Source organism: Atta colombica, unplaced genomic scaffold (assembly GCF_001594045.1).
Source record: "Atta colombica isolate Treedump-2 unplaced genomic scaffold, Acol1.0 scaffold9, whole genome shotgun sequence".
NCBI lineage: Eukaryota > Metazoa > Arthropoda > Insecta > Hymenoptera > Formicidae > Atta > Atta colombica.
Window position 1 is genome coordinate 2,326,320 of NW_017259583.1, and position 12,494 is coordinate 2,338,813.

Genomic DNA, 12,494 nt, shown 5'->3' on the forward strand with positions numbered 1-12,494 from the left:
TTAATAAAAAAACAATTTTAATGATATTAATTATCAAACGATTGCAACTAGATTGAATCTTTTGAAGCTCTATATATTTTGGCCTGTACATATGAATTATTTTTTAACATTTTTGTTTTCATTTTATTTTGTAATTAATGCATAAATAAATAAAATAAATAAAAATAAATTGTGATTGCAAATTTTAATATAACATTTTTTTTGTATAAATCCTTTGTACGTGTACCATCAATTTAACAAATTTTTTTTAGAAAATAGTATAAAATTCGAACGAGCTTTTTTTCCATTAAAATTGGGTAAGCCTATAGTATGCTATAAAATAAGATAAATTGTAGAATTGCACACAAATATTTTTTCTCGCGTCTTTTGTAAGTAATTACTTCTCTTTCTTCTTTAGGATGGTAGCGGAAGTAGGCGAAGTTCGATCGTAACGAATTTTACGTTCACTTATATACCGCTTTTTATCGTTCTGCGTCCTATGGCCGAGTCTGCGTTGATGCTAAGGTTCTAAATAAGGGTGTCCTTAGGAACCCTAAAAATCCCCGGCGGTACCTTTTTTTCTGCAACCCCTATACCTTCTCCCTTTTTCCCTGTTTTACTCTCTCCACCTCAAAGAAAATCGTCTCCTTGGCACAATGTACATAAAATGAAGTCAAGCGGTTTTAGCACCGAATATGTCCTTCTTTCCCTTCCTTTACCTCCAGAAAGATAAAATTGAATTCACAATCTTCTACATCGACAGAAGTTATTTAAGACTTTTAATTTGATTTTCAAAGTCAAAAGAATGAAATATCTTTCATCAGATTACATCATTAAGCGATATAACTGGCAATTCTATTTAAACACTTTTAAATTCTAATTAATGAATTTCCACTGTAGCTATTTGATTTCTATGTTTATTTTTAATCAGTTAGAGGAAAAGATAAATTTTAATTTACAACTGCAAAATGTAAAATTATTATATATATAGTGCTGAAATTTCAAGTTTTTCCCAGTTTACTTACATCGAGTAATCCTCCTTCAAGAATCTTATTATATATATCTTATTATCGCAATCGATGAAAGCTGGATCAAGTAATAAGGGGAAATATATAGTTTCACTGCTTTGCTAAACATCAGTTCTTTATTATTTTGCACTGTCGAGCGTGTGGCGACATTAAGGTAGATTTTTCCATTTATTTGTATCGTCCCGCATTATTGAATTCCGATAATCCGCGACGCCGCCGGTGTAAGTCCTTTTACAGTACACTACGATTTACGATCCACAACCCCTGTCGCTTCCCGGCGCCTTTTCCTCTCTTTGATTTTTAGGCAAGCTAGTCGAAATTATCAGAGTTCACTCACCTTTTGCCGTTGTTATTATAATAGACTTGAGGAATTAAATATTTTTAGAATTGAATTTTTCTAGAATGAAGCTGAAACGTTTTGTATAGAAAATGTATAGACTACGGACAGAATGTGTTAATGAATTTTATTATAAATAAAGAGCTAAAATATGTAGAATACGAGAACAAATTATAAATACAACAACGATTACTACAATCAACAATGATAATTACGGATTATATTGGGTGTGGGAAAAAGTTCGTGGCGTTTTTCCCGTTAAATGTAACGGGAAAATAGCCACGAACTTTTTCCTACATCTAATATTATAATTTAATAAAATGCTTTGCATATATAATCGAACTTCCATAAGCAAAATATTCCATCAAACACATTATTATTTGGAGATAGTTCTACTGTTTCGCGCAAAATATTTCGTGCTGCTCTTTCTAGCACTCGACAGACTTACGAGTAGCAATAAAATTGCAGGAAGTTTATTGTGTCGTATCAGTTGCGCAATCCTGGGTCCTCTAATCGAAGTTGTAAAAACTTCGAGTGTTTCTCTTCGGTCATGGACCCGGATCGTACGTCACGAGGCAATACAAGCGATTCGTACACTCGCGACATACCAATTCAATTTATTTCTTCGACATTGGCGTTGAGTCTTCACGGCGAGATGGATGGACGGATAAATGAATGTACGTGGCTCGTATGGGTCTCTCGAGCATCCGAGGATGCGTCAAGGACTCTCCTCTCTCTCTCTCTCTTTCTCTCTCTCTCTCTCTGTCTTTACTCAAATCCACGAATATATTGGTCGAAGGAGCCACGATATTTTTCTCCTTTCTCCCTCATATCTCTTTTCTCTTTCACTTATTCTCGCATTCTCTTTCCCTGCTCTTCACTTATGCCCCTCGGGCGGTCACTCCAAGTACTCGAAAACCTTCTCCACGTAGTCTGGAAATATACTTTCATCTTCGAAGAATCTTGAGGATGAACAGAACGTCACGTATCAACGAGAACAAAGCCGTGTTTCTGAGCTTCTGAAATAAATAGGGAGATAAGAAAAATTTATCTCAATCTATACTCATTCTATATTTAGATACAAAATAAATAAGATACATTGATAAATGATTAACAATTTTGTTGCTTTATTGTTGCTATCACTATTTATTTAAATCCAATTTTTTACTTTCTATAGTTAATCTGTAATTAGACCTAATAATATCGTAAAAATATTTTTAGTTGCGATTCATTATTAAACTGATGGTTTAATAGTGATAGATAATTTTTAATGTTCATAACTAAAAAAATATTAACTACAAAAACACAATTTTTATATTACCATCAGTTTAAGTGAGATCAGTTTAAGCCTAAACCATAAGTTAACCAGAAAATGAAAAACCAGCTTTAAAATGGTTACGATAATATTCTTGAGGCTTCGGATGCTTTCTATATAAAGATTATGCATTTCGCGGATTTCCTCCGTGTCCAGATTCATTCTTGCAGTGTATCAGGCTGCTCCTCGCCCTGATGAAGTGGACTGCAAGGTTCACGAAACGTTGCATTCCAAGAATTCCACGCATAATCTTTATATAGTTATATTATCTTTATTAGTTGTAAAAATTATCTAATAGTATAATAACACGAAGATTCTCTACTTATCACAACGTTGCGAACATTCTTTTGTTGTCTTTATTCTATTTTTTCCTTTGTAATCACAAAGTAGAAAGACTGATTATTTACTATGGTTATAAACGTCGTCTGCTGACGTTTTTTTCTCGTTGGCGGCAGAGCTACTCGTTTCCGCTTCCTTCGTCGCCGTTTCGCTAGCCTTTTCGAAGTGGCTACCTTTCAATTTTCCTTTCTATTGCAGTTACTCTGGCTTGTGCTTCTTTCACTACCATTTTTGTCCTCTTCTTCAGTTCGTTATTAAAACCTTCCTTTATTACGGTACAACTGTCTCACTAGCTTTTTCATTCCATCTCCAGCTCGGAAAGAATCTGTTTCAACAGACTTTTTTCAAGACACTATTAAGATTCACAGATTTTTTGAAAGTACCTCGTTGCGTATCTCGTTGCCCTTTTCCCTTCGCCGATTATGAGAACGTCTAGGGCGTTTTCTAAAACTTCCATCGCGGGATTTCCGGGCTTCCATGCTTCTTCGTCCGTTAGTGCCCTGATCCAAAAATGCGTTTCGCCATTGCATTCTTTTTCTATCCAGCTCTATCTATTCCCCTCTCACTCACGAAAATCTTTATGGTGTTTCTCAATCACCGCCTTCTTAGTTTATCCACTATTATCGAGACCCACGCCACGTTGCATCCTTCGAATCTTCCACCCTCGCCGTCTTTTTACGGCAGTGTACTTCGAGGCCCGCGTACTTTTCTTCTTTTAAGGACTAACGTCCCGCGGAAACTGGTTTAACGAGCAGGGCGGGCATGAGCTTTGTTGATGCCGACATTATTACTTCGCGCGTAAGAATTACCGGATAGGGAATTCTGCATTCAAATTATCATTCTCACATAAATGGGAAACGAGATCGAACGAAGGGATAAGAGATGTCGTTATCGACTAACGTTTCCGTGCAAAGTAACTTCGAGTTTTCTGCCCGACATAGTACGATACCTACCAGGGATATTTCCCATCGGATCTTCGAATATAAACTTGTAATAAGTTTGAAAGAAAAATTCATTCTTCTCTGATATTTCTTTTATTTTTCTCATAAATTATAGAGAAAAATAAATTGACGAGTTATTACTAGTATGAGCAATCTCCCTTATTTTTATATTATATGTTTATTCAATTTGCGTACACAATGTAACGATGTGTTTGTTAACGATTTGTTTTTAGATGGAAGACGAGGGCAATCACGGCAACGACGACACCAGATGCTTCATTCTATCGACATTGGCCGCTTTGCAGTGGTCTCGAGTTACATGTGTCCTTTGTCGCGCTGCCATGCTGGTTTTCGACAGGTATCCGTTGGTGGACGGCACATTCTTCTTGTCACCCAGACAACATTCGCCTGCTTGCGCTGAGGTATGTTTCCCACTAAAATTTTGCAAGTATCGATTTTCTTATCGAAAAAATGAGATAAATATTTAATTAAGTAATGTAAAAATGTTAATGAGTTTAGTACTTTATTCACAAAGCTTATCTCAAAGCAATTTAATTAAGAAGAATTAATCGATATATAATTTAGTACACCTTGTTTTTACGTCGAATGTTCGGAGAACATTTCAATAATGCCTTAATAAAACATAGTAGACGGTATCTGTCTGTGGCATGTATAAATTACTTCTACATACTGATTAACAATTTAATTACAAATTTTACAAGCAATACTGTGCGAAATGCTAAAATCACAATTTATGTTTTATTGCATTTTTTGCTTTCGTGATCTAATTGCAATATTCTTATGATTCTGTATGGACAAAACGATTTTACTGAAGTATTTAAAAAAATTTAACTAGATACAGATTTGAAAATAATTTTGTTGGATCAAGTAATTAGGTAGAAATTAAATTTAGTTTAATTGTTAAACAATAGTTGCTGTAATATCAAAATTTTTGCAGGCTGTTTGAAATTCCTAATTAAATAATTAATTTGATGGAATTTAACAAAATTATTTTCAGATTTGTATCGAGCGAAATTTTTAGATACTTCAGCAAAATCGTTCTTTCCGTGTGCAAGATTACAATAGCACGTCCGGTTTTGTGATATTTTATTCCAGGTGAAGGTCGAAGGTCGCACACAATTTTTGTCAGCTGTGTGCATGAGTTGTTTGGAGGGCAGCGGCGGGCAGCCCGTACGCTGTCGTTTCTGTACCCAGCCGTGGGATGGCTCGAGCTTGGTTCTCGGAACCATGTACAGCTACGATATCTTCGCTGCAATGCCCTGCTGCAGCGAGCGACTCAAGGTAAGCTCTAAATTCGTGACTAGTCGACTCAGTCGAACTTTGACCCTTTAAACACGTGAGTGTGTTAATACAGCATCGCGAGTAGTGTGCTCTCGTATTTGTGTAGAAAAGATTTTTTTTTTATTTTGACGCCATAATATCTATACAGTCATGATTATCGGAATAGAAGACTCTTTAAATTATCTCTCGCTTGTTGTATACTTATTTTCTTCTCTCAATTTAATATTAATGTGAATTGCGAGAGTATTATACTGATATTTATTTTACCACTTTTTTTTTTTTTTTCAAATTGATTTCGAGATAGATTATTGCGTAGTTTGTGAATGTTGTGATGTAATATAATATAATACGAACTTACAATGCGTGGCGAATTAGACGATCAAGCTGTATGCTCGTTGTATCGCGCCGATTCGTCATGCCCGCCCGCAACGAAGGGAACAACGTCACGAAATGAACGCACCATCGTTCCATTTTCGTTCCAGTGCAACAGCTGCCAGAAACCTCTGATCCACCCTCATCAGCGACTGAACTTCTACTCGGACTACAGCCGTGTCTTTGGCTGTCCACACTGCAGGACGGTCGACGCCCACTTTGTGAAACCGCTCTCGGCCTGCTTCACCCGCGAGCAGTTTCAGCTCTACAGCCAGTGGCCGTAACCATTAGAGAACTTAGCGAACCGCCGCCGTATGCGCACGACCGCGGCTGACTTGTATCCTCTCTTTTACAAGTCGATCTCCCTGTTCCGGACGACCGTGCTCTAGAATCCTCCCCTTGCGACCTTCTAGGAGACTTGACGATGGCGAACGCGCACGGGGGCCGCGATCTTTCCTGGCGCGTGTTGTCGGCCGGATCCACCGATGTATTAATTCCTATTAACTCGCCAAACGCTTTTATTTCGGTCGACAGCTGATGTTGTTTCTTCGTAATTTCTTAGGAATCATTTTTTTTTTTTTTTTAGCAATTTATTCTATGCGATAACGGTACGCGCGAGCCCCTTGGCGCATTCCCATAGTACTAAAATTTAAGATGTTTCTTTTTAATGCCAATTGTAGATTTGTTTGTCTAGATTGATCTTAAGCGGGAGACGTCGAATTATTGACGTTTCGTTTGACGATGCGGGAGGCGAGACTTGCAAAATTAATATGCTTTATTTTCCCTATAACGTTGCTCTTTAAGTTTCTTAAGGCATTTATCGTGCGTTTTGCTGTAATAAACGGCAAATAATTTTTTTATTAGTATACACTATTTGACAATTGTGTCATTACACAGACGTAGTTCTCTGATATAGGTGAGTTTTAACTAGTAAAATTTTTGTTGTTGGAGAAATCTGTGTGTTTCATCATTTATGCACAAAAGTTTTGGACTATGAACTGAATCACATCTCTCTTGGACGATTTCTTTCGGAAACTTCGGGTGACAAGTGTGACAGCTTCGCCGTCTCCCGTTTTATAATATAGTTGAAATTACTTTAAAGAAAAATAAATACATGAAATAAATTTAGGCGGAGAGAAATTCGATATTAGACACGGAAAGGTCGATTCTCTTTATTGTAAACGTGTATAAAGAAAAAAGGAAAAAGAAAATGGCTACTTTCTAGGAAAGATTGGGAGGGAAAGAAAGAAGAAATAACTATCGTTTGTTACTTAGATAATCGAGAACACGTTGTTTTTTTTACATTTTATTAGTTTATACGTTTATGGCGGCCATGTTGATTTTGTTTAAGGATCTACGACTCATTCGATGGGTTTTCAACGTTGATTCGATCGGGCGCATGTCGCGACTTTCCGCGGGATTCGGGACAGGAGCGTTGCTAAGGAACGGACGAAATTTCGCGCCGGTCGTAAAGATAAAAGTAAACTCATTGAAAGAAGAAACCAATTGTTTGATACTACCGCTCGTTTCTGTGTACACACGGTTTTTTCGTCTAGACGAAAGTGCACGACTCTCTCTCGTTTCTCCGATCGTCCCATCATCGCTCATTCGAGTATAGGACGATTCTCGCGGAAAGTCGTGATCGTCCGAAGTAGCCAGTGTATATAATATATTAAGTGGGAGAGAAACAAGTGTGTTTGAAGAGGAAGAGAACCTTCTTTTTTTCTGGCGATGCTGGTCGTTGCTGTCCACCAATAGCGGCCGTCCCACAAACAGACCGCCCACCGTTCTCAAGGTAGTATAGTCGATCGTGTACCTTTTTTACGTTACTTCGATTTAAAAAAAATATACTTAATCCATATGTCGGGAGGTATATTTAGGAGATAATATAATGCCCCGTGTGTGTGATGCGTAACGCGATGAGGATTGTGAAGCTGCGCGACTACTTCACGCTTTTGCGTAATGGGTTTATTTTTGTTCGTCTTCATCAGCCATACATCTGATAAAACCAAAAAGTATCGTTTTATTTTCATGTAATATTGACAATAGTATTTTTTTATACAAGCGATGTTGCATATTTTTTTTAACAATATATGCCACGTGAAAAATTGAAGAAAATTTATGTTTGAATTTTATTTTGCTGCATAGTGTTATATTTATCAATTCGAAATGCACGAAAATAACACGCATATAAATAACGTTAATTGTAGTCTTTTAAATATTTTTTTTCAAAAACTTAAATTTTCTTTTAACATTTTCAGTTATTTATATGATTTTCTGCGACAATAGATACTATCATGATTAGAGAGGAGGAACACAAAAAAGGATATAGTGTTTATATGACTAATAGGCACAATTTCTTTCTTTTTTACGTGTTTTACGTGTTATAAGAAATAATACAAGGAATAAAATGATATTCATTCATTAATTTTTGAAGTAGTCACGCAGTTTCGTTCACTGAAGAATCGAAGAAAAAGGAGATAAGAAAATAGGGGGGTGAGAAATAAAAAAAATAAAAAAAATTAAAAAATAATGCACAGGAAAACGCGCAGCAGCGCTTTGGGGATGTATCAGTTTGAGAAAATCTTCCTTGGACAACCAACATTGGCGAATCAAACATCTGACGCCGTTTCCTGTGCGCGATGAATTAAACTCCTGTATTAATTAATAATTTCTCGCGCGTTTAGTACCGGAGACAAGGATGATCGCGTTTGAGTCCTTCTCCGATTGTTTCGTCTCGATCGTACGTTTTCTCAGAGTGCCAAATGAGCAATTGTCAAGAAAAAGCAGCGCTTTAGTGTTTCCTCCATCTTTCTTCCTTCTTTTCCAAGTTTCGTTTTCCAATTCGTACCTTTATCGAATTCGCCACTTTTGACAATGCTGATTAAAAAGCGCAAGTACGGCTGCTTGATCGATGGTGAAAGGAACTTGAATTTCTTTTTCGCAACACGTGCGATAAAAATTTCGAGCGACGTTGGAAGCATCGAAATGGGCTCAATTATCGCTTTTCAAAATGAGATGAAGTCTGGATCTAGAAAATGGAAGTAACGCTGTTTTAAAACATTTCCTTTGCCTTTTTGTGCGAAGTTTGTCGAGACGTGAGACACAAAATTGGCCTTTATAAAAGAAATCACATTTATATACACATTTTTCAAGGTAAGTGGAACATTCTCTTCAAAATTAACGCGACAGCCAGTTTCGAGCCGTTTCAAGTTCCTCGTACGATCGGAAGCGTGTACGAGAAATTTTCCTTAATGACTTATGACGATGTATAATAGATGCATGTGTCACCTATACTCCCTACTGCTTTCAATTTTTAATAAGAATTAGCGATGTGCGCTATTACTCGCTCCTGTGAGTTCCTGTCGCAAACAAAAACGAGAAAGGAACTTAGAGGATCAATATAGTTTCGAAGTTATTCACGCGATTATTATTTATCGTAGCTTTGCACGGATTGACGCGATTACAAGAATTGTTTCAATGCGTGGATTCGTAATAAATAGAATCACAAAAGGCTCCTCGTGTTTACGAAATTTTCCTAAATGCACTTTCTCGGCTATTTTTCAGTTTTACTCGCATTTATTAAATGCATCGATGATAGAAAATTTAAGAATCTTCGAATTTGAAAATTTTGAGAATATTAAAGTGCGAAACGTCCTTTTAGATATAAAACATATCTTACATTTTTCTACTTTAACGTAACTTGATTTTGTTATATTGTTAATGAAAAAATAATCAAAATATATAACAATACAGAATAATAATTCTGTGTATATATATATATATATATATATATATATATATATATGTAAGTTATTAATAATTTAGAACTAATAAATATATAAAGTATCTCAATGTCAATAAGTATAATTTATAGTAGTATTTCAGTATTTCATTGAAAAAAGGAAAAACAGTAGTAACCGTAGGAGCCTTTCTACAGAATTTAGGCAATTTTTGGCAATGGCTGATCATGTTGATGTGTGTCAGCAGCAGGCGTAGATTAGGGGCGAAGCCGAGAATATTTGGGGAGCACCTTAGTTTTTTCTTTTACCATAATTTCGTGCGCGATTACATGTGGAGACAAACATCCCAGTCGGATTCGAATTTCGAGTCGAACTGGTATCGGAGGATCCTCGGAATGATAGAAAAGCGATGAACTTACGGCAAACAAGAAGAATCGTCGCGAAAGGGGAGGGAAAAAAGGATACCTTTTTCGCTACTGACGGTGCCGTAGCAAGCTGCTGCTTTTTTTTCTAAAAGGACAGCAAGTGTCTTTATCATCGATCGTGCATCGACGCACGACGGCGCACTTAGCTCTATAGTTGATAAGGTTAATGTTACATTAGGCTAATCTTTTTTATTCGGATAATTACTATAGCGATTTTGTACTTTTGCTATTTTCACCAACAACGTGGGTTGAACCGCGCGACGAGAAATTATCAGCGAGATCTCGCTGCTGCGACCTATTGCGCTGTAAAATCGCCAACGTTAGCCCGATTCACGAAGATCCGACATAAAAAATATATTGTACAAAGATACAAGCTGGAAAGCGCTATTTTCTAAGGATTATCATGGAAGAGCGGGATTTGCGAAAAATTTGATATTCAAGTAAATATATCCCCCGGTGATTCTCGATGTCATATCTTTTGATAGAAATGACAATCTTTGAAAGACGACACACGCAGATTGTCGGGAGTTTGACGCGAGGTTTTTTATACGAGACATGCTCCACGCAGAGCACAGCACTGTGATATCTTCTTGATCAGACTGACCGGTACGTTATGTTAATTGATGCCGAAATGCAATAAAAGAAGGTGTATTTGTGACAATTTAGTTTAAAAACAAAACAGCAATATAACATACAAATGATATGATTATATAAATGAGAAGAGGGAAAGATTTAACTTTATTAAAATTCCATGTTATTTCACGTAAAGGACGATTTTTCTGAAACATCTAAAAACTTAAACTCTAGCTATAGATATAGATTTAAAAATAATTTTCTTAGATCATCACACACATAAAATAATTTTGTAGGACACTCAAATTGGTTGCGAGAATATCTAAACTTTTTGTAGCATTGCTCATCATGTTTGAGTTTTCTACATAATTACTTTGACAATCCAATAAAATCGTTTTCAGATCTGTATTCATTTAAATTTTTAGATATTTTAACAAAATTCTTTTAGCAAAATTTTTTTCTAAGACGAGTTTGACTTAACGAATTACGAATGTCCTGTATCTCAGGAAGCTAGTCACATTCAGCAAATGGATACGTTATGATTTTTCATAACGTCGACTAACCGTTAGTCTGAATCTCACATAAGCATACCAGTGATTCCGAATGTTTAGCGTTCCGGAAACCTATATGCGCAACAATCGAAAGATAATCCGCCAATAATTCAAGCGTCTTCTCGAACGGGGAATTTCGCTGTTACTCTAAAAAATTCGCAAACATTCAGGCTAACGATAAAGTAGTACAAAGCTATTCGCGTTTTACACGAACCGACACGATTGCAGCATTTCGTGCGTTTCTCATACGCATGAATTTATCCGTTGAAAATTTCTTCTCGTCGCGCCGTTCACCAACGTTCAGTGTCGATCTAGTGAACGTTTTGTATATCAGTGTTTTTTATATGACGACTGGGGTACCAGCAGGGGGTAGCGATCCTGTCGATGACTTTACCGTTCTTTCGAGCGGTATTATCGACCAGACACCTGCCTTCCTCACTACCCGAAGGTTTTACTAAATAATCGATATATCCCGCGTTTGTGAATTTTATATATAATCCGAATGGCGTTCGCGTGGTACATTTGTATGGGTCTAGGAGGACAGGGTTGATGGGAGAGAGAGAGAGAGAGAGGGAAAGAGGGTTGAGTCTCCGTGATGGAGTAGAGAGGTTACGAATGGTTGAATTATGAATAGAGTTTAGTGTAGAGTCATTACTTGAAAAGAAAAGGTTTGAATCATCGATAAATAGTAAGTTTATATATATAGAACGACGGTTTTCTTGTAGTTACGATTTCGCCCTTTCGTTTTCGCCGGTCGTTCACCCGGCTTCCAAAGAGAGGAGAATGATTTAGAAGGAAAGGGGGGAGGGGGGAGGGGAGGAAAAGTGAAGGTGAGATTCTGTTCTCGAGCTTCGGCCTCGAGGTGCGAAGACGTGCGACAACCCTCCCCACAGACCTCCACCTCGGCGCCGGTCGACTTTGAATCGAGCATGACTGGGAACTCGGCCAAGATCGACGTCGGCCTTGAGACAGAAATTCGATCTTCGATCGAGGGAATATTGGAACGTACGCCATTCGCGCTGAGCTGCGAGGGCGACGCGTGCGTCCTCCCTCCGGAAACTCTATATCGGAAGTAGGGGGCGAGAGAGAAATTTCTAGAATCTAACTCTAGAATAGAGGAAGATCGCGCCGCGCCGGTGCAACCGAACGACGTCTTCGAGCAAAATCGGGTAGACGACCGGATGAATCGTCCTAGTGATAAGTTATTGTGTCATATTGTGGATGTCAGAAAACAATTGAGACGAGGGGGAGAGGGAAAATTTTATTACGTACTAATCATAGTAATTATATCGGTTGTTCATCGGAATCCTTTCACGCGGCCTTGACGTGGCCACAGGACGTGAGGGAACTATTTTCTCGTCGGTCAAAGTTCGTTTAAATAATTCGATATATAAAATAAAATAAATGAATAGATGAAGAAATATATATACGTGAAAATATATATATAGATAGATATATATATATATTATATGAAAAATGAATAATACGTACGTTTAAGAATCATCAATTTTTGTCTCTTTAGCGAATAAGGGTCTTTACAGCTGTGCTAGACAACTATAGGTATATATATATATCGAAATATATGTATA

General features: G+C 37.0%; 1 protein-coding gene across 2 annotated transcripts in view; it reads left to right on the top strand.

Annotated features, from left to right (window-relative positions):
• The window catches only part of LOC108693396 (headcase protein), a 156,074-nt gene extending 147,948 nt beyond the window's left edge, over window positions 1-8,126 (top strand). For both annotated transcript variants that reach the window (XM_018202297.1, XM_018202298.1), the window contains 3 exons: window positions 4,173-4,361; window positions 5,056-5,241; window positions 5,724-8,126. In XM_018202297.1, the coding sequence (XP_018057786.1) occupies window positions 4,173-4,361; window positions 5,056-5,241; window positions 5,724-5,897 (549 nt within the window). In that variant the 3' untranslated portion in view covers window positions 5,898-8,126. The remainder of the gene's footprint in view (window positions 1-4,172; window positions 4,362-5,055; window positions 5,242-5,723) is intronic.
• The last annotated feature ends 4,368 nt before the right edge of the window (window positions 8,127-12,494 follow it).